Raw genomic sequence first — 22,613 nt, 5'->3', positions numbered from 1 at the left:
TACATTGTTTCAGTATTTATGGCTAATCTATGTATCCTTAGCTAAAGACTAACTGTCGCTATAAGGCCGAAAGGGTTTTACAGGTGCACAAATAAAATAAATAATTGGTTCATAAGTTTTATTCTACACGACAACAGTAAATAACAATGATATACTTGTACATGGAAATACTACATTTCTACCAATTTGGTATTTGTGGGTGGTCACACTCAAATAATAAAAACAAAGACTGACAATCCGAGAAAAAAATATGAGCTGGGAAACGGAAGACATTTCTATAATTTATGATTTAATTCTTCGTTATATAAAGCAATAATATTGAAAATAATTTAAAATTACATTAATAAATTAATTTTAAAATTAGAATAATTTATCAAAATGGAATGTTGCCACCCTTAGTTCTAGAGATTGACAAAACATTAAGCTTGTTCATGATTTAATTATACTTAACTTTGGAGAGAGGACAGTCGACCATAAAAATGATTTCCAGCCTTAGCCAAGATCACTTCGATGGTCTACTGTAAACCCTGTGTAAAAGCGTAACTACAACGATTAAATAATTAGTTAACTAATTTAGTGACATAGTTGCTTGGGAAGAGACCTGTCATGCCTCGGAGTTCACCTGGAAAATTGTTACTATGAAATTAAGAGGTATTTTCATGGACTGGATGTCAAAAATACATTTTTTTTAATAAAAAATAAACTTTACATATACGTAAAAAAATTATTACTACTGTTATTACTGCCAGTTCTTAAATACGACGAGAATAACTGGAAATAACATTCAGTCACTCTGGTTTCAAAATTTTCGTAGCACCTGCAACCATTATATCATGCTCCTCATCATGAGTTATAATTCTTTAGGCAGAGAATAATATAATAGCTATTAGTGTAGCTACAATCTTGGAGTGACAGCTTCACCCAGCATGACCCGTTAACTATTTTTTTAATTTTATGTTTGTATATGTCATGCAGTTTTGCCCTAGTTTAAATAAATTGTTCCTTAAAAGATTTTCAGGAAGAAATATATGCAGATTTTTTAGGTTATAATTAAGGTTCTTAATTATAACCTAAAAATTATTCTAAATTATATTCATTTCTTAAAGTGAAACTTCTTTAGGCGCATGAGGATAAAATTTTTACGGATGAAACGCAATAATAATAATAATAGGTCACGAAGATGTGCAGCGTTTTTGTCGAAGAAAAGGGAGAGAGCGATTGAGAGAGAGAGTGAGAAAGGGAGAACGTATGAAGCAAATAGCCATGGATCGAGCGTAGAACAACACGAACTTATATTGCATATTTTACTTATCATAATGCTTTAGTCACAACAATACCAATCAACGCGTCGAATAATGTAAATATCAAAGAAATTAAACTTATAATTTGTATTAATTTTCGACACTTTTAATATATTAATGACAATTAAATTAATTTTATTCCTAACATATCTCTAAGCCTTGGAAACCTAAAATTGTAGATAAAAATGTATAAGACTTAAAAAATAGTTTGCCAACGAATTTTCACTTCTGAGTGCACTTTTTTTGCAACTTTTAGTAAATAAATATACCTTGCCACCAAGCGGGATCCTGACTGCGGTCGGTGACAGCTATGATGTCGTCCTTTTCGAAGCTCAGTTCGTCCGCGTTTTGTGCCGTATATGGGTACAAGGCCATCACCTAAATTATCAACGAAAATAATTTTATCATATTCGCAAGTCATAAACGTATTGTTACAAATCCTCTATGCATCCTATATTGCCGACATATCCTGTGCCCATATCCATATCCTCGTCATCATTTCTTCCCATGCATCGACAACCTTACGTTCCCATCAAACCAGTCGTTCTCCTTACTCTAATACGAGCAGACGTGCTCTTATTTTATTCTATTTTCTTTGTTAATTACAATCTAAGTTAATATATATATGTGGAAATCATTATAATCTTCTTTTTAAAAGATCCCAAGCAATTTCCGCGTAATATGCGATACGGTACGTATGAACGTATGATACTAATATTAGGTTAAGGCATCTAATATAACCTAACACCCGTTGCTTACATACAATATTTATCTTTTTTATAAGTAAGTAAGTACAAAAATCCCAAAGTAAATTGTGTTAAATAAAAAAAATATAATTGACACAAATTATATATAAAAAAAATCAATAAAATTAATTATACAAGCGTTAGACACGGACTATCTCCCAAACGTATGTCACGTACGTAAGTATCCTCTGTGCTCCAAGGAGACAGAACATTATGATAGGAATATATTCATAATGCATTGTTACGAGGTCGGAGCAATGGCGTAAGTCTCAGCTGCCATTGTCATTATAATTTAATAACATCAAAGTCAAATTAGTTCAAAACCGTTATATTATTTATTGGTTTGTCAAAATTAATAGATTAACAAATTAACAGATTCATTGATAGTATGTAGTAATAATAACTTCCGTCATTATTATGAATGTCGGAGCAATGGCGTATGTGTCAGCTGCCATTGTCATTATAATCTAATAACATCAAAGTCAAATTAGTTCAAAACCATTCCGATGTTTATTTGATTTGTCATTGTTACTAGATCTACAAATTAACAACTATTTGATAGACTGTAGCAATTTCATAGTTTTTGATATTTATATTGAGCAGCCGATACCAGCTCCATTGTTCCGACATATTATATAATAATTTGACCAATTTTTTTGAACTGTTTTTTGTTAAATAGAATTATATCTAATCTATCTATCTAATTATATGTAATTAATCGTCGATGACCAATCCCTCTCCGAGCGGCTCGATCCTTTGTCGTTACGTAGAGATGTGGGGTCACTCTGCACTACCGCATTTACCATGGAGAGTGTTCAGAATTATACCTGCAGCTTAGTTTCATCATCGGACGTCGAGGCAGAATAGAAAAATTTCACCTGGACCACCTCGACGCCCGACGTTCCACGACTGAGTGTTTTTCGAGGCAAATTTTGCCGCGCACCAGCGCTATGTGGAACCAGCTGCCCACTGAAGTATTTCCGAACCAACTCGACTTAGGGTCCTTCAAGAAAAGAGCGTACAAATTCTTAAAACGCCGGCAACGTCAGATGAGCCTCCTGCCCGTTTGCCCCCTATTTTATAAAAAAAAATATTATGTTAGCTAGCACCAAAAATTTCCAACTGGTGTATACCTTATCAATGACAGTCTCAGAGGGTAACGCGTCCATCTTTGACGAAACGGGCGTTGTGCGTCCTGACGCACGACCGCTTGACTGTAACACCTGAAAACGATTTGAATGAATGTCATTAATATGAAAGTTAAAAGATGGTAGAGTTTTTCTATAGCTTCAGTAGAAAGGAGAACCCAATGGGACAAGACGCAAACGTACGAGGCCGTTTTAAAGGAAGTAGGATTCTGCAAACGAAGCGATTGTTTAACTGTTAAGATCCTTGGAATTCAGCTACAAAAGCTCTCATTATATTAATTAAAACACAAAGAATAAATATGAAAATTAGAATATAATAACGTAATTTGAGATTTATTTTTGAGAAGACATTAACATAAAGAGGGCCTACACATATTGAAATGACGTTTTGATGTCGAAATTCTTAATAACAATACTTTTGGAGAGCCAACTCCTCACCTTGACGTAACTAGCAGGGAACCATCCACTCTGACGGTTACGTCCTTTGGCCTGCAATTCTCCCTCCCACCAGCCACTATCTGCTTTTTTGCGTACTATCAAAAGCTGACCTTTCGTCAGGGATAGTTGTTCGGTGCTGAAAAAAATATCATACAGTTTTTGCTACTTTCGAAAATTACCACAGAATCAATTATATAATCTAGATTTTTGCGCAACAATTCGAGTGAACGAATGCGCATTATATGTTTTTATTAAACCCTAGAACAATTATTGCATGGCTCAAATTAAAATAATAAAACATACAGTTGTCTGTCAGCAAACTTAGTAAGGAAGAATATCCACGTCGCGTAAATTAGCAAAACTTAGTATTGTCTTTTATTAACATAACTTTTACATATTTAAAGAAAAAACTTTTTTAACGTATTGGAGCTATGTATTACTATAAACTTATAATTATTTTACATCATTTTAATGTTTTTACATAAGTTTATTATAAACTACAACTACAATAAATAGCTTCAATCCGTTTAAAAAGTTTTTTCTTCCCAAAACATCTGTAGAGCTTATTATAAAAATAAAAGTAATTTAAAACCGATTTTAAATACAATTATTTATCAAATAATTTAATTAATCAAATGACCGCAACCGCGCACTTGTTTTTTATTATTAAAAGTTTTAAATCAATTACAATGAAACATAGACTATTCGTTAAGTTGCAATATATTTAATACTATTTAAATTTAAGTAAAAGGCCGGCAACGCACTCACGAGCCCTCTGGCATTGAGTGTCCATGGGCTGCGGTATCACTTAACATCAGGTTAGCCTCCTGCCCGTTTGCCCCCCCCCCTCCTGTTCTATAAAAAAAAGTAGAAAGCGAGAACAACTTACACAGTCAAACATAAACAAATAGATCAATTTTATAACCTCCTTTAGTGCGTCAGTTCAAAACTTACCTAGTAGCAGTATAATTAGCCAGAGCTTGTGCGACCTCCTTCGTCCGTCTTCCGGTGACCGAGTCTCGTCCGGACTCCGAGGTGCGTCTAGCGGCAGAGGCGGGCCTGGGACCACCAGCCGCCGCACTTGCCTCTGTTATGTTCGCCACTTCCGAACATATTGGAGTCGTCGATTTTTGATCCTGTCAGACACAAAGTAAAAATCACGGATGTGCATCACATGCAATCAAATATGTAGATTTGTTTTTATCACAAAAAAAAACTAATCCGTATTCCTTACTCGGAATCTTCCAATGGCAATACAGATTTCAATAAAGAGTTTTTGTATCACGCGATCCCAGCGCTATTGAGTACAGATACAGATCTAAGGCCAAAACATTTATGCCTTCCATCTTTGGCTAAATATTTGTATAACAGGATTTTTCGCATGGCACCATTGGGCCCTTCAATAAGGGCCGTAACAAGGTGATGAGGAAGAGAGGACGTTCCTAGATTTGGTTTAAATCTGAAGTGAATAAAGTATTTCATTTTGTTTAGATTTTAAATTTATATTTTTATATTGTTACTCTTTCTGTTTTCCACAAATTTAGGGGTAGATACTTTTTTTAAAGTAAGGGGCAAACGAGCGTTTGATCATGTTAGGTAATATAGCCGCTGATGGAGACAACGCGAGAGACACACACAGATAACATTGCCACGATCTGTCCTTAAGGAATTGTAAATGATTCGGATATACTTCAGTGGGCAGCTTCGACAAGTGGTGGCGCAGTAAAAACTGCTTTAAAACGCTCGGCTGTGGAACGACTCGAGGTGACATAGGTGAAATTTCGTATTCTGCCCGACATGCTCTAATGAAACGCAGTTGCGTCTCTCTTATTAAAATTTAAAACGATATGATTAACACAAAACACATTTTTAAATCTAAGAACTACTTTTAGAGATTGGACCATGCTAGTCCTATTGTATGCGAGCTGTTATATATATATATTACACATGTATTTATATTTTATTAACAAAAAAAGTGTTTCATTGATTAAAATACAATATAAACTCTTTATAACGTCATTCGTTATAGCGAAAAATATTTATGACGTAAAAATGAGTTAAATTTGTCTGGTTTAAGATAAAACCCATACATTAATTCACCCTTTATAACTGCCATTCTCTATTACGAATAAATATTTTCATATTTAGACATCAAAAACGTACTTAAGCTTATAAAACTAACCTTTTGAGGTGCCGAAATTTTAATAAAGACACCTGAGGTCATCCACAGCCGTCTCGCCTTTGTTATTGTTAATTGCATTAACACGTTGAAGAAACACTCTTAATGTTACGTGAAGATGATTCCACTACATCCCAAGACATGCACAAAATACTCACAAAAAAACAAACAAATATTAGCATAGCAAAACACGACAGGCAAAGTAAACAGAATATATGTTTCGAATAATTTACCTATTGAAAGTAATAAAATTATATTATTGTAATTGGTTAAATTTAGTTTTTTTTTCTCTTCTCACCGTATAACGAAAAAAATATGGGGTCCTTTGAAATTCGTTATAAAGAGTTTACACTGTATGAGATAGTTTTGTTCTTATTTATTCTAACTGTATTTATTGTAGTTAATAAACAGTAAAAATTAACTTAAATGACTTATTTTTGTATCATATTCTACAGTGAGACTATACTGGAACAATAAAAAAAAACTTCATAGTATTATCAGTCAAAACATAAATTATTTATATAGACTTATATCAATTGAATTACTAAGTTTCTTTTGATATAATTAAAATGAAAATATCATGATATACGACATCTTCTGTATGGTATCATATAAGTTAAAGATTGAACTAGTATATATGTGTTAATTTAAAATTCTTAATTAACTTAACATGGAAAGGATCCTGTTGCACTCGACATGCCTTTACTGTGCAATAAATCAATAAAAAATATTGCTTCAAATGCTACCAAACAAAAGATTTTTACCAAAAGCTGTGAAAACAAAACAAAAAAAAATGTACATAAATCATTTATTATAAATATATAAATTTCACAATTTCCATAATCAAAAATTCTCTAAATAGGACGATTCGAAAAACCTGACAATACCTGTTCAACAACGGGTTCTATCACTGGTTCCGGTTCCGGTTTGGGTTCCAGTTGCGGCTCCGGTTCCGGTTCCCTCGCCTCCGGTATACTCGACATAGCATCTCCAGTTGTTGTATCTTTGGTTACGTAATTCGATGGGAATATACCGGTCCTGGAAGATTTTTTTTATTAAACACATATATATTACGACATTAAAACTTTCCGAATTTTGTATTTTAGTTTTAACTTATATGTATTTTATTTAAATAATTACTTATTTATTAGACTTTATAATTCGTGTTTCAAGTAGGCCAGTTCTACAGGATCGTAATTCCATCGTAAATGAATCGTACAAAAATCAATATACAATGTGGATAAGTTCCTTCCAAAGATGGCGCTGTTAGTTCAAATTTCAAAGTGGCATCATAATTTGTTTACAGTACAAAAAAAAAATGATTTTAATTAATTATCTGGAATTAAATACTAACCAGATTTTGGCTTAACTTTTGGACTTATATATGTATATTCCAAATATTTAATTCATATTTTCTGGATTTAGGTAAATTCGAGTTAAAAAAAATTGTCAGCCAAAATCACGAAAACAAAAAGTGATTATGATTAAGATGTTTTTGATTGAGATCTCTTTTTTAGTGATGAGGGGTCCATGAACATTTACAAACTTTGTAGCGTAAAACGTGGAAACTTGTGTCTCCTTGGGTTAAATTAGTCTACGATATAAAAGTAGATTTAGTATAATACAGTTCGAGAGTTTTTAATAGAACAAGGGCAAATGGGCAGAAGGCTAACCTGATGTTAACTGATGATGGGCGGCGGGCCCATGGACACTCTCAATGCCACACGACTCGCGAATGCGTTGCCGGCCTTTTAATAATTGGTACGCTCCTTTGACTAGTTAACAGTCAGTCCAAATTTCAAGATAAAATTGTTAAAAACCATCCAACAGTTATGTGTCATAAGGAGCATTGATGGCATAGGTTTTAGCGTGTCTCTCTTTTTCCTGACTTCGCAGTACCCCTGCTGGGCTGTGCACCAACGGAATCTCTATGTGCCCATTTATCACTCGCTTATACGGTGAAGCAAAACATCGCGAGGAAACCGGCCTTAGACCAAATAAGTCAACAGCGTGTGTCAGACAAAGTCAAAGTCAAAATGCTGATGCCAATATTTGCCTTTTAGAAATAAATAATCACGAAACACCAAAATCTGAGGTCAAGTCCTCAAAGGTCCTTTTGATATCCGTGCATTTTGCCTTATCAATTGACAGGTAGAAATTTTAGACGTAACGCAAAACCTCACCGTATTCCAATCCTGCCAGTCCACCAGTCTCCATCTCTTCTTATTACTTCTATTCTTTCGCCTGATTCAAATATTAAGTCTCCGGGTTCCCCAGATGCGTAGGGATAGGCCGCTATGTAGAAATCACCACCCTCTAAAAATATAAGTGCAGATTTCTAAATACAATAATTGCTTTTGGACATGTCTAGATTGATAATTTCATTTTTATTATTTATTCATCAATACATGCCATACCGTTTATGATTTCGTATTTTTTATAAAGTTTACTGAAGATTACAAGTATTGCTTATAATTAATTAATTACATAAAAATGTTTATTGAATATAAAGTAGAAATATTTAGGAATATATATTATATACATACTTGTATGTATGGTATATATTGGGAAATTTCTTAGTGTATGTATTGTATGTTTGTACAAAATAAGTTCCCGCACCAGAAGAGTCGGTGATATTGGGAGATTTCTATTTAAAAAAATTATATTATCAATTTTGCGGTGTCTCATTCGGTACCTTGGGTTAATTTTCGTTCAGGACAGTTAATTAAAGTTAAATTCATAATAAATGTCGAATTTCACAATTTCTAAACAAATAAAGTGTTATGTAGTAAAAAGTACGAGTTTGACGTCGTATTTATAGACAAAATAGAAATGATACTTACCAACAGGTGGCATGGCTCCTCCCAAGTCAGTGGATATTTCCGGTTCCGGCACTTCTGCTATACCTATTTAATTTAAAATCTTATCATAAAGAGCTCAATAACATGTTTATTTGAACAATATTTTCGCAACATTTTTAAAATCACCTCAATTTAATAACACAGTGTAAGCTCTGCGTAACGACATTGAAGGTACTGCGTTTATGGCGTTATAGAGTTGCCGTTAAATAGAGAGAAGAAAAAGGTATAGATAATCCATGACTCCTACTTATTAGTCATGGACAACAACAGTCGTCTATACGTGCAAGCAATCCGAATTTGTAAACAAAAGAAAAACAATCTTATAAAGATAGCTCAGATCTATTTCGCAGGCGAATTGAATGATTCAGTAAACATCCTGTCGCTCACGACTCACTCACTCACATGGCTCACTAGCCACGACTTAATGAACTGAATGCTAGGGGTGTCACTTAAACGTCGGATTTCAAAACCATTGCAAAACTTGCGTTGTGCTTCACTATGAAAACTAATTGTAAACGTACGTAAAGTAAACGTAAGTGCGTACGCGATGCGCGAGACCACTTTCTTTGCGATTTAAAAAAATCGCACTCGTCACCTACTGAACGCTACCACTTTAAGAAATTTGTGTTTAAAGTTTAAAATTGGCACTGACACACCCTTTATAATAGTATTTAATAAATAATAGATATAATCCAACTGGAAAGATATTTCTTAGGTCAACGATAATGTCTTTAACTATTATATTAGTAAGAGTCCAATACGTTATTTTCCTAGAGAGTTGCTCGTTTTACCTTCAAGTTGCGTTTTAGTCTCCAAAGGCTCCATTTGGTCGTAAGAGGGCACCACAGTCAAGTCTTCAACGTAGGATTCCGGGAACCAGCCCGTCTGACCTGTGTTAAATTACACTGCTTTCTCACTTGGGTCTCACAATTTTAATGCAAAATAAATGTAAACTGACAAGCGTACTGAAATATAACTGAACAGAAAGATTCTTTTAGCCATAGTATTGTCTTTTATTAACATGGCTTTTAAACATTAATTTTATTTTACACTTTTTTAACGGATTGAAGTTATGTATTATTATAAACTTATAATTATTTACATAATTTTAAATTTTCCGACGTTTCGCTAGCTTTACAGCGTGCGTGGTCACGGTGACTGAAGACAGAAGGTGTTAAATATCAAATTATCACAGCTGTAGAGAAAGTTGTGTTATCTGTATTTATTTCCCCGGAGTTGATATCGATTAAAAGATGACGGGTTTTTTCAGAAATGACTCACGGTGTCCTCTATTATCGCGGATTGTTTGTCTTGGGGCTTTAACCAGTTAAAGGCGTGATAAGTTATAAAACAATTCGGAGACTTTAGTCCTAGAACACTTTTTATAATGGTCAGCAATGTATGTGTTTAAAATCAAGACACAGAAGGAAATGAATTCTATGTCCTATGCCTAAATGGATAATTTGTATATCTACCTCTAGCGGCACCCCATCGCCACCCGGGCTCAGCATCACCTCTTGGAGCGTCAGCTTCGAACACCTGCCAATAAATTCTTTTTCAATCAATATTACTAAAAAATGCATTTGTAATTCAATATTAATTAAAATGAAGTAAACATTCAGGCAGCAATTTTTTTTTGGTATAATAATTATCGTATCAGATAAAGACAATATAGACATTAAAAAAATATCAAACACTCTACGTACGAGTTTACCGTCGTGCTTTGTTACGAAATTATAGTGGAAGCGTGGCTACCAGGCATAAATATTTTATATAGTTAAGGCGAATACTATACAATAAAATAAAATTTATTGAATTACTTTATTGTGTCGAAGATTCGAGAGCTTTAAATTTTTTGCGTTTATTTCCGAGAAAGTTTATTTAAATATTCACACGAGTAATGTAACCTGACATTAGTTAAGTTACATTATATATATCACCATAAAATTGTAAATACCGTTAGATTGTAATCTATCTCGCGAGATTGTGAACTATCGAAAGATTGTTAACCTCAACGTAGTGCTTACAATTTAACGTATAATTATTCGGTAGATCGTAATCTATCGAAATGTAACAGTCAAATTGTGATACGGAACGCAACTTTCGCTCTGATTGGTTGAACGGCATATGCCCCGCGCCACCAGATTTGTTTATTCTACGGTCTACTATAAAGCCGACCAATCAGGGACATCCTTCGGACAGTTGACAATTTGAAGATAATAAGTAGACGGTTTCACTTCGCTAGATTACAATCTACCGAATTATACGTTAAACTGTAAGCTGTACGTTGAGGTTCACAATCTTTCGACAGTACATACTCTCGCGAGATAGATTACAAACTAACGGTATTAACAATTTTACAGTGACATATATACTACTTTAGTTAATGATAAGAAGCGCAAACTAAATGTTAGCAATTATCGCACACTTGAAGCTAAAATGAATCTTATAGTTTGCCACACTCATCAATTGTAATACAACATTCTTGTTTCCGATAATGTCCAAAAGTAGATAGTATTGAAGTGTCACTTAGATTTAAGCACCCTAAAATAATTGTAACAAAGTTTGTTTTTTGTTAACGTCGCAACCCCTAATTGTATGTTACTTATAAGATCATGTAATAAACGATGATAAATGGTTTTACCATTTAACATCTAGCTTTAAACAAATAATTTTCAATTATTTAACATACATTTGAACATACCTCCAACAACCGCAACTGAACTTAACTCAAGGCTAGACATTTGTAAATATTTTATAAATAAATAAAGCCAATATTACTTCGGGTTAATTTAGTATTGTAAAGGTAAAGCTAATCGAAAATATCGGCATGTTTGTCCACTAATTTCTCAGAAACTAAAAGTTTTGATAATCCTACGTGAACATGGAAATGAGCAAGCGCAGAATTTTTCAATATTTTATGAATTCGGATTCAAAATCACACCAAGTTTTTAAAGTGTTAAACGAAGAGGAAATTGACGAATGAGTGGGGAAAAGAGTGAGAACTGAGAAAAAAGAGCAAACTCACCAAATCACCTGGCTGCAAACTGAGTTCGTCCACAGTTCTCGCCGAGAATTCGTACACGCACCGCCATCTTGCACTCGCCGATGAAGGCACCGACTCCACACCTTTAAAAAATATTTACACAAAACAAAACATTACACGATGCAACGGGTGTTTCTAACGCTACAAATATATTTAAAAGACTAGTATATATATTTGGCAGTTTGATTTATTTTTATTTTATGTAAACTTTACTTAAATGTAAATCTCTATTGAGATTGGTTGACTGTATGGAAATGGCGACACGGGTTGTAGTCAACCAAAGGCAGTTTCCATCTCATACTTATTTATCACTTCGTTATAAAAATTAGTACAAATTATGATAATAATGAAGGCAACGGGTGGCATTTTTATTTTCGAGCAATCTTTTTCATTAAAAATGAAAAATAAAATTAAATGAGTTATTCTACAAATTTACGTTTTGTTTGGCTTTTGTATATAAAATAAAATTGACCTGAAGTAGGTGGTGCGTCGCCCCAGTCAGCTGTAGTTGGGGCAGAGGCCCACGCGTCCTCAGAAGCACCCCATGCATCTAGAACATTTAAATTATATTCAATGAATAAATTTAATTTTACTATCGATTTTATTTTGATTTTACGCTATTCGGCTCGAAGGACCAAAGCCCATGTCAGTTTCCCTAACCTTTATTTTGATGAAGAAATAATTGGGGGACCATTACCATATAGATATTTTGCAGATAGTACACTTAAATATTTTTTAACACTAGAAAAATGTACGGTTTATGTTTTTTTTCATACAATTTTTCACGTTTTGTGTTCAAACTAACAAAATATACAAGTCAAACTTTTTAAACTTAATTTTTTTACATTTTCTTTCTTTAGTCTATAATTCCATTTATAACTCTCTCTCTTACCAGCGCTATCAGCGGGCGCAGTACTTCTTTCAGTTTCATACTTCTGTCTCTTCTCCTCATAGAGTTGCCAAACAGCACCACACTTCTCTATGAGTTCCTCAACCCTTGCGTTAACTTCCTCCAACTGTTTCTGATTGGTGTCCAGGTCAGACCGCTTGGAATCCACTATAGCTTTGGCTGCTTCCACCTAAAAATAACAAATGCATTAAAAAAAATCAAATCGGTAAATATTTTACGTAACTTTGATATACAAATATTCCTAATTATTGTAAAAATAAAAAAAATTGTGACAAAATATTCTTTAACGATTTTGGGGCTTTGTCATATAAAGAAATTTAAAAAAAAATACGCTTCATTGTATTTATTCTAATATAATACAAACCTTATCTCTTAGCTGTTTCAGAGTGACCTCCATCATACTGAGTTTACCGTCATCGCCAGCGCCCTCTGATGCCTTTGCCTGAAACAAACATGAGGTGAAACAATTTCTCAAGACTAAAACCAATATTCACCTGAAGGAATGTCAGAATATCCAAAGCTGCCACAGCTGTCAAACTATTTTTGGATATAAAGTTTGACATATATACCTGAAGGTCAGGGACGCACTGTCGTGAGCGAAGTACGAATTAACGGTCCATGCTTTTCCCAGTGAAGGCGGTTTTTACGCTTATCAGTTCTTTTACTTTTTTTGGGGCGCGGGCGGCTTTTAATTTGTCATTAACTATCGTAATTGGATCATCCGGATCCGTTAGGACTTGTCCTACTACGGGCCTTTTTTGTTTGGTATATTTGAAATAGGGTAACTAAAAACTTTTGGTGTGATAACGTCTTATGAACGCCGGCCCTTCTGAGCCGCGCGAGTGAGCGAGAGCGCGGAAAAAGCGATAGAGAGGCACGATCGGCCTAAGCGTTTGGCTTGTGACGCAATTATCTCTTCAACTCTATCGGCAGATGCATCCGAGTAAGAGTGAACGGCAACACACAACCATTACGTGAACTGTTTCGTCAACTTTTTTATTTATTAACACTTCGTTACACTACAATATAAAAAAAAATTGAATATAATTAAATGAAAAGGAGGGCAACTGGCGGCCTTACCACAAGGTAACCGCTGTGAGTAAAGACAAAAATAAATAAAAATGTATTAAATAATATAGGCAAGTAGTGCAAAAATACATGTTATACACAGTTATTCAGACAAAACTAAACAGGAACAAAAATAACAAACTAAACTAAAAAGATGATACATTAAAATATAAAGTAAAAAGACACTAAATCACGACAATTTAAGATAAGTCTCACGTCAGTTAGTAGTTAGTAAGAAAGTTAGGGATACGTTGTGGACAGGTAATGTTTGTACAGAAGAACTTTTTATAAACTGAAGTGAAAAGTTAATGTGAATTGTTTATAATTTTGTTTGTAATAACAACAATTGCAGCATAAAATAATTAAAAATTTGATTAGCGATATAATCTCACATATTTGTTCTTTGATTATTAAAAATATATATTTGATGTGTCAATTTATCGAAGTCCTTCTATATATGATACAGAATAATAATAAATCAATTCATTTCATAAAAGTATGCAATTTTTCATTAATGTTTTCGTATGACGTCATCGCGTAAAATTATCGTCCGTGAACTGACAAAGACAAACTATTTTTTATGATCGTTTCGTCGCTTATAAAAATGTATGTTATGAAGCAAATATGTATTAAAAAAGCTTAAATTTCCTAAACTAAGTTTATTTGGTAGCGGACACTTTTACCCGGTACACATTATTTTTACTGAATATTTGTTACTACTTTTTCTTAAAGTTTTATTAGTAAAATATTATATATATATATATATATATATCATTCTGTAAAAAAAACTGTGTGGGTGTACTAGTGTGCTCACATAAGAAGTGAAACTTCTTTATGAACTTATTTTTCGAAAAATGATCTACTAAAAGCTACTTTACAGAAATTGGTTAAATAAAGTTTAACAAAAGGCTTTTATTATCATAGACATGAACACAAAATATTACAGAATTTCATTAATTGAAATAGAATCATTACTATCATTGTTATCGATTTTATATATTTTTGTTATTAATGGCTCCGAATCTCTTCGAATCAACCGTGGTGACAAGAAAAAGATGGCGCGTAACGGGAAAATGTGACGCGTAACCGAAAAATGTGACGGTATTTTTTTACAACTCCGATAAAGAAGTTTCACATCAAAAATATTTTGTAAATACTGAATGAAAACTAGAAAATATACCTTAGCATCAATATCTGCCTTTTCCTTGTTAAGAGATATCTGCTTGGCGTTCAGCTCTTTGACTCTCGTCTTCAGTTGTTGCATCTCTGACATATTTGCGTCTCGGTCCGATCTGTGACAACCAAAAATATTAACCGTCACAACCATGTATAAAATGATCAGCCCCACAGTCCTCCACTTCTACTCTACCCCAAGCACTAAAAAGCCTCCAACATTTCTGTTGGTACGTACATAATTCTCTAATCAATAAATTAGCGTCGTGGTATCTACCAGAGATTACACAGACACAACGCAACCTTTTTTTTAAAAAGACGTCATTTTCTAGTCTGTGAATTTTTTTTGCTATAATTGCTTCACAGATAAAAAATAAATCCTATAAAAGAGTAGAAAACACAACTAAAATAAACAGTAGCAATTGGTAAACCGATAATAATCACCTCATAGAATCAATAGTACATTTGGCAGTTGCCACCGCAGTTCTCGTCTCTCGAATATCCTTTGCCAAGTTTCCAGCTTTTAAGTTCACGGAATTAAGTTCAGCTGATAAAGCTTGGCTGCGAGCTTTTAAGCTTAGAACTTTACTCTGCTCCTCCGTACGAAGAGTTTCCAATTCACGAGTTCTGGAATGTATTTTTAATGTGTTTGTACCGATAATACCATTAAATATAAAAAGATGTAAAACCCTATTTGAAGCAGATATTTTTCTTAATATGTCTTTGAAGAAAGTTATTCCGACCGCTACGGATATATACAATTTCTTGACTTTAGCCATTTGACATTTCGGTTCAGTCAGTGGTAAGACTGGCAGCATTCTCCCTTTTGCCTGGAGGGACACTTTCCACCACATTATGAGGATTTTAATATTACTAACCTCTTCTTCTCCCATTCAAGCTGACACTGTCTTTCCATCTCCTTGCGAGCAGCTTCGCGTTTCTCCTGATAGGCGAGAAAACACACAAAACCACTTGAAATATTGAATAATATTTGATTTAATTGTTTATATATTTTTGATTGTCTTATGCTTATTATATACCTGTTCTTCTTTCTGTTTACGCAGCAATTCCTCTTGTTCCTTCTTTAGAGCTTCTTGGCGCAACTTCTCTTTCTTCTCCGCCTCCTCTCGTTCTTTTCTTTCTCTTTCCGCCTATATTATATACAACTTATGAGAATTATATGCGTTATCTAAATACATTAACCTCTATGAATTTTTCTACGGTTTAATAGATGGTGTGATTCTTGGGGAAGGTTTAGATGAATAAGGTCAGTATGGTTTTGATTTTATACGTTACAAGAAGCAAACGGTCAGTAGGCTCACCCGATGTTAAGTGATACCGCTCAGGACCACTCGAAGGCAGTTATTGTCGGGAAATCAACGCGGGCGAAACTATCTCCGGATCGATTTGTAACCACACCAATGTGGTTAATCCACACCTTTTTCATTAGTATTGTTAAGTATATACAGCTCGATCATATTGAATATCCTTATATTTTTTTTAGTTTACAATAAAATTTTAATTTAGTTCGTGCTACCGTGTTTCGAACTGAAGTTCCAAATACACAGAGTTCACGTTCTTTATAAATATTGTTACTATTTTACTGCTTATTTCTATTAAAGTATCCAATTAAACGTTTTGACTATATTCACAAATTGTAACCTGCAATATTTCTAGCAATGCTATGCTATAGTATTAAATCTAAAATCCCACACATTAGAAAAGTTTTCAAGTGCATGTATAATCTAAATTGTGCATCTACTATCTATGGATTCATAAATTAGTGCTACGCATGACTTTCGTTTGTCAATGTCAAGTTGACATACGAGATCCATACTTAGCCACTCCACTCTAAATCTACGTGACTTTATACATTCCATACAAATCTAGAAGAAAGCTACTGGAAAACCCCTGTTTAATATCACCTCCTCTTCCTGAGAGCAAGAAATATACGAATCCATTAGTAAATTATATACTGGTCTGACAGACTGTCATTTGGTTGTCAATTGTCACTTCATTAATGTCTTAAGCCTGAATTTTTATTAATTAAGGGCAACAATGCTTTATGATGTTTTTATTTACTTGTAAGTTAGAATTATTGTTTGGTTAATAACGTTTAAATGTTCATAATGTGAATTTCAAACATCAATTTATAAAAATATTTGGTATATTTTTTTATAACATCAGATAAAATTACGTATCATTAATTTTAAATGCATTTGTTTATGTTGATAAATTAGAATATTTTTGATCAAAAGTGCCAATTACCTTCTCTTTCATCTGGACATCGGCCAACTGCGAGCGGCGTCGCTCTAACTCCGCTTGGCCCCGTGCCATATTCTCTCTTCTCCTCTCTTCATATGACTTGGTACTAGTGTTGCTCGTGATCGAGTCACGTCTGAATGTTGGAGGTACCATCTCTAAAGGTAGTTTTGCGGGAGGTGCTTCACCCTGGGTAGCCCTCTCGCATAGGTACATCGCTAGTACAAATTCTTCACAGCCTGGTTAATTGAATAACGCGTTATTATTTATATTAATGTTTTTAATATAGAATTCAATCCCTGATAACTAACGGTTCGTTCCCGTCAGTACACTAAAGGAATTTCTGTCTATGTCAGCACATTTAACATCGTGAGTAAACCTGCATGTCTCAAATCGAAATTCGACATGTGTCATACAGAAGGCTGATCACCTACTTGTCTCAGAAATAAAAATGGTTAAAGAAACGGTTGCAATCCGAGGCCATGTCTTAAGCTAGACGGAGCTTATGTAAATAGCAGGAAAATTCTTAAGATTCTCAAGAATTAATAACTAGAAAGAATGCTTTTTTTATTTACACGATTATCATACTACAACAATCCGGACGAAAAGCGTAAATGCAATATCTTACAGTGATTTACAGTTTGACATTACAAAAATGAGAAAAAATTTGGCAATGCATTTTAATCTGTGAATGTAAAACCTATTTGTTTATCCTGCATTCATTAATACATAGCGGGGTTAAGAATTATGTGTCATTCGAGTGATTTCACATGTAGTGTCATACATTCACTACTATGTTTATAGTATTTATGAAATCTGTACATTAAGAAAACACTTTTTAAACGGATTGAAGCTATGTATTATTATAACTTAATAATAATAATACATAGCTTCAATACTACAAGTAAATCGAAATAAATAATTTACATAAACAAAAGAATTTTGTAAGGTAAATTTCACGTTAAAAACATAGTAGTGAATGCATGACACTACATGTGACATTACTCAAATGACACATAATCCGTCTAAAAAGTGTTTTCTTAATGTGTAAAAGCTATGTCAACAAAAGACAATAAAATGTGTACATATAAACTCTTACCTAACTTTCCGTCGCAGTCCAAATCCGCTAAAGCCCAAATCTGAGCCAGCGTGGGCTGCGGTAGCCGTGATTGAAGCATTATGGCGCGAGCCTGAGCCCCTGATACAGAACCGGCTTTGGCACGATCGGTCGCGTTAAATAGCTGCGTGTACCTTAATGTAACAATAGTATATAGTAATATTAGTATCAGCGCGAAACTTGGCAGAGATTGTTACGGTTGAAAACCAGCTTAGACGTAAAAATCACCCTATATATAACATTTTTATACCTTAAGTCAAGGATATAAAGACTTTATTTGTATCATCAGTTTAACCATCAGTACTGGCTCCGTAATCAGCACAATACGTATAAAGTAAAGCGAAATTATTTTTTGAAGAATTTGACAATGTTAGTGTAGAGAAAACTGTCGTTTTTTTATATTAACTTAGAAAATTTCTATATCAAAATTCATGACCCTACAGAGAAACTGAGAAAATGTTTATGCGTCACCGGTGCCCGAAAGAACTTCTTAATGTATTAATTTTAATATTTAAACGGTCACAGAGAACAAACCTTAAAGCTATGGTTTCCTGTAAAAGCGGTGTCGTTAACTAACGAGCGTCTTTACGGTGGCCAAGCTGTGGTTTCCTAGAAAGTAGTGGGACCGTATTCAATCGTAGTCACTCACTCGAGCGTTATGTCGTGAATTGGTGAAAAATGGACGATTTGGACATAGCATTATTAGTATTTTTGGATGATAATATGAAATAATATTAATAATTAAATATGCTCACCGCTACACGCGAAAAACCTTGAATTACTGTTTATCACCGCTATGAGAGCCGTCATGCAAATGACAGCACTGCTATTTGACGTTACGGTGACACTCAACGTTCTCTAGGAAACCTACTCCGATGTCATTTATAGACAACGTATGGGTGACGTCACCCACGCTCCATTACGGCCGTTAGATAACGGCACCCGACAACTTTTGTAGGAAACCGTAGATTAAGCCAATAGCATAAAAAACATAGCAATTGTTATTTAAATAAGAATAAATTACTTTAACTTTTGTGGCTGTGGTATACTCCAGTCGACAGGCGGAGGACTAACCACCCCCATCGGCAAATCAGTAGGACTTGTAACACCTGACCCTGAAAGCAAATTTAATAGTTCCATGCATCAGTCAAGTGTATTAAATTTTATATAAAACACTTTTGCAACATAATGTATTATTAATTTTTACACCGTGACTATTTAATCACCTTTCTAGAATTTATCTCACTGCCGTGTACTTCAAGAGCGAGGTGATTAGATTTTTATAGGCAACGTGTGTTTATAGGTACAGTATTTAGACCATACGTTTTGACAACAGTTATAAATGACTTAACTAAATATTTTGACATTGTTAATGTTATGACTTTATGAAAATTAATGTGACATTTGCATGACCATTTTTATATGGCTAATAATGCGTTGTGTATACGTTTTGAAAATAAAAAATAAAACAAACTGATTTGGTTCACATTTGTATAACAATTCTCACCTGGTTTAGATCCAAAGGAATCGCTTTTAATAGCCGTTATCGGCGTGGAAGTTACAGGTGCACCAGGTACCGAGCCCGCAGTCGTCGGTGTCCCGCTCTTTGGAGGGCTCACCATTGAGGCTACAGTGGTTCCAGTAGGAATGGGAGGTTGAGTTGCTACCAGTGGTTGAGGGGCTGGCATAGGTTGCGATGTTATTGGTTGAACACCAATGGGTTGTGACATTGCCATTAGAGGTGTAATGCCCATCGCTTGGCTGGTCATCGGCGGTGTGATCCCCATGGGTTGACTAGTAGGTAGTGGCATACCCATCGGTTGGGATGTCATGGGTTGCATTGCCCCCATAGCTGTTGTTGGAGATGTAGTTTGTAAGGGTAGTTGGCTCATAATCGGTGCCGATCCCATTAATGGCTGGGACAGTGTTTGGGAATCCATAAAGGATTGCGATATGAGAGGCTGTGAGCCAAGCGTCTGTGACATCATCGCTTCAGAACCAAGTAAGGGCTGACTAACTGTTTGACCGAGTAAAGGCTGAGAAGTTGCGATTAAAGGTTGACTGACGGGTTGTGGTTGCTGACTAAGAAGAGGTTGATTAGGCATCATTGGTTGAGACATAGGAGTCATGCCAACTAAAGGTTGGTTAAGAACGGGTTGTGGTGGGATTAAGGGAGGGGTTGGTTTTACACCAGAAATCAAGTCTGGTACAGTTTGTTTGCCTGGTGGTGATAAATCTCCTAAAAGAGATTGAGTAGGGGTTGATTGTACACCAGATATAAGTGGCTGTGTCATGGAGGCCGGCATTGGTGGGATTGGCGGTTTTGGGGGTGGGAAGTTCTGTTTAGGTCCTGTAAAATAAATATTGTTTTCATTATTTTAAGACACAATGATAAGATTAGCGTTCTAGTATTTTTTTTATATGAGTGTATCTTAATAATGTGCAGTGTTAGCCTAGTGGCTTCAACCTGCGACGCTCATCGCTAAGGTCGTAGGTTCGACCCCCGGCTGTGCACCAAAGGACTTTCTTTCTATGTGCGCATTTAACATTCTCTCAAACGGTGAAGGGAAACATCGCGAGGAAATCGGCATGCCTTAGACCCATAAATCGACGCCGTACGTCAGGCAGAGGCTGATCAGCTACTCGAAATAGATACAGAAACCTGAGGTCCAGACCCAAGAGGTTGTAGCACCATTCATTTATTTTGTTTCTATAATAATATTGATGTTAAAGTATTAAATCTTTTAGAAGTGCCCTTGTTATATATTACATAATATGTTTGTTACATAACCAATTAAATATAACTAACAAGTAATTTATCGCCATGTAATTAAATGAATAGATTAAGGTTATGTCGAAGAAAATGTTAATTAAATTATCCTTTAGTTAAACTCTTATCCTTATTTTTTATTGCATATTAAAATAAACATACCTGTAGGACTAAGAGATGCCAAAAGTGAGGGTGGTAAGGTTTTAGGTACTTCAACACCTCGCAGTTTCAAATTGATAATCTGGAAATCGTTCATTTCTTTAGTTGGTCAACTGTTTAATAAACATAATTAAACAGTTTAATAACAGTAAATAGTCCAATCACTTTCATTACTAAAGTCATATGTAAAATCTTTTCCAGCCAGTGCGAAATCTTTTCAGTTTTAACATTTTTCCACTAATTGGAAGTGTGTGATATTGTATAAAAATAACACTATATAAGATATATGAATATGAGGTAATGCACCAAGCAATTATATGTATCTAATAAAATTAAGAACAGAAATAATAAAATAATGAAAACATACCTTACAAGCAATTGAAAATTCTTTAAGATCTAACTTTCCATCTGCGTTTGTATCTGCCAATGTCCATATTTGACCCAACACAAGAGGTGGAAGCTGGGACTGTAAATAGTACATATTTTAGGTTACAACATCCACTCTATGTATTAAGAGAGTAATAAATAATTAATTACATTACTAAAATAGAAGTATTCTAATAGCTTTTTAGTTTTAACATACATTAATATAATAAGCTTAGGAAAGCCTCAAAGGCAAATAAAGTGACTTTAGACATCTAAATTTTATTGTCTGAGTATCACAACATTATTTAAATATAAGGACGGTTTAAACTCTAAATTATATAAAAGTTATCCCAGGAATAATGTTAATACCTGTAGCATAAATCTCTTAGCTTGTTCTCCAGTGAGGATGCCATTGACAGGGCCAATATTTCTAAAGTGTTCAGCAAACTTGGCATGCTCATGTGGCTGTATCATCCATGGATCAGCCATGGTTCTATAAATTAATTGAATATAGAGATTAAATTTTTTTTTGATATTGTGTACTGTACTACAAAGGTAATATTGTATTATTCTTAAGTTTTGAGGCACTAACTAGTAGAATTAGATACATTTAATTAATACATAAATTTATGATCTGCATTTATAAAAGCAAAAGTAACAGGGCAAGGCTATCCCATTTTCCTATAAAGACGGTAGACAAACAGAGAAAGTAATTATTGGCAAGTTTTACTCTTTTTATAATTTGAATCTATTGGGAATTTAATAAGAAGACTTAAAACAATTTAAAAAATACTATTGCTTTGTTGTAGCTACATATATTAATAAGTACAAATGTTACTTACAGTTTCTATGGCTTGTACAATGCAAAAAATCGTTACTGTTTACGCCTTCTTTTCTAGATCAATTTTATAATAAGAAAATTGTAAGAAGACCTCCCTCGATTTGTGTATTGATCGAGAACTGTCATCTTAGACAATCATGAACTTGATTATTGACTTAACTTTCTAGCAGTGTTGCCAGATGGATTCCGAGACGTCCTAGACTAATTTGATTTTCCCCCAGAAATCCC

The 22,613-nt window shown here is 34.2% G+C and overlaps 1 protein-coding gene across 5 annotated transcripts; it reads right to left on the bottom strand.

Annotated features, from left to right (window-relative positions):
* Positions 1 to 112: 112 nt before the first annotated feature.
* LOC123714911 (intersectin-1-like) lies at positions 113 to 22,513 on the bottom strand. 5 transcript variants are annotated; one of them, XM_045669572.1, is made up of 29 exons: positions 22,387 to 22,513; positions 21,914 to 22,037; positions 21,546 to 21,644; positions 21,182 to 21,260; positions 20,232 to 20,599; positions 19,757 to 20,201; positions 19,274 to 19,364; positions 18,232 to 18,383; positions 17,139 to 17,371; positions 16,796 to 16,804; positions 15,911 to 16,021; positions 15,749 to 15,813; positions 15,315 to 15,497; positions 14,878 to 14,989; positions 12,994 to 13,071; positions 12,612 to 12,798; positions 12,192 to 12,269; positions 11,702 to 11,802; positions 10,149 to 10,212; positions 9,465 to 9,563; positions 8,656 to 8,718; positions 7,996 to 8,128; positions 6,700 to 6,850; positions 6,577 to 6,582; positions 4,588 to 4,769; positions 3,634 to 3,769; positions 3,181 to 3,270; positions 1,571 to 1,679; positions 113 to 622 (listed from the first exon to the last, which is right to left on the bottom strand). In XM_045669572.1, exons 2-29 carry the CDS (start codon positions 22,031 to 22,033, stop codon positions 561 to 563), a joined length of 3,606 nt encoding a protein of 1,201 aa, XP_045525528.1. In that variant the 5' UTR covers positions 22,034 to 22,037; positions 22,387 to 22,513; the 3' UTR covers positions 113 to 560. The 5 variants fall into 5 exon arrangements, with proteins under 5 accessions (XP_045525528.1, XP_045525525.1, XP_045525526.1 ...); XM_045669569.1 differs by having other exon boundaries at positions 19,757 to 20,599; XM_045669570.1 differs by lacking the exon at positions 6,577 to 6,582 and having other exon boundaries at positions 19,757 to 20,599.
* Between the last annotated feature and the right edge of the window lie 100 nt (positions 22,514 to 22,613).

This window comes from Pieris brassicae, chromosome 10 (genome assembly GCF_905147105.1).
Source record: "Pieris brassicae chromosome 10, ilPieBrab1.1, whole genome shotgun sequence".
Lineage (NCBI taxonomy): Eukaryota > Metazoa > Arthropoda > Insecta > Lepidoptera > Pieridae > Pieris > Pieris brassicae.
This window is presented reverse-complemented; position numbering and strand designations above follow the sequence as displayed.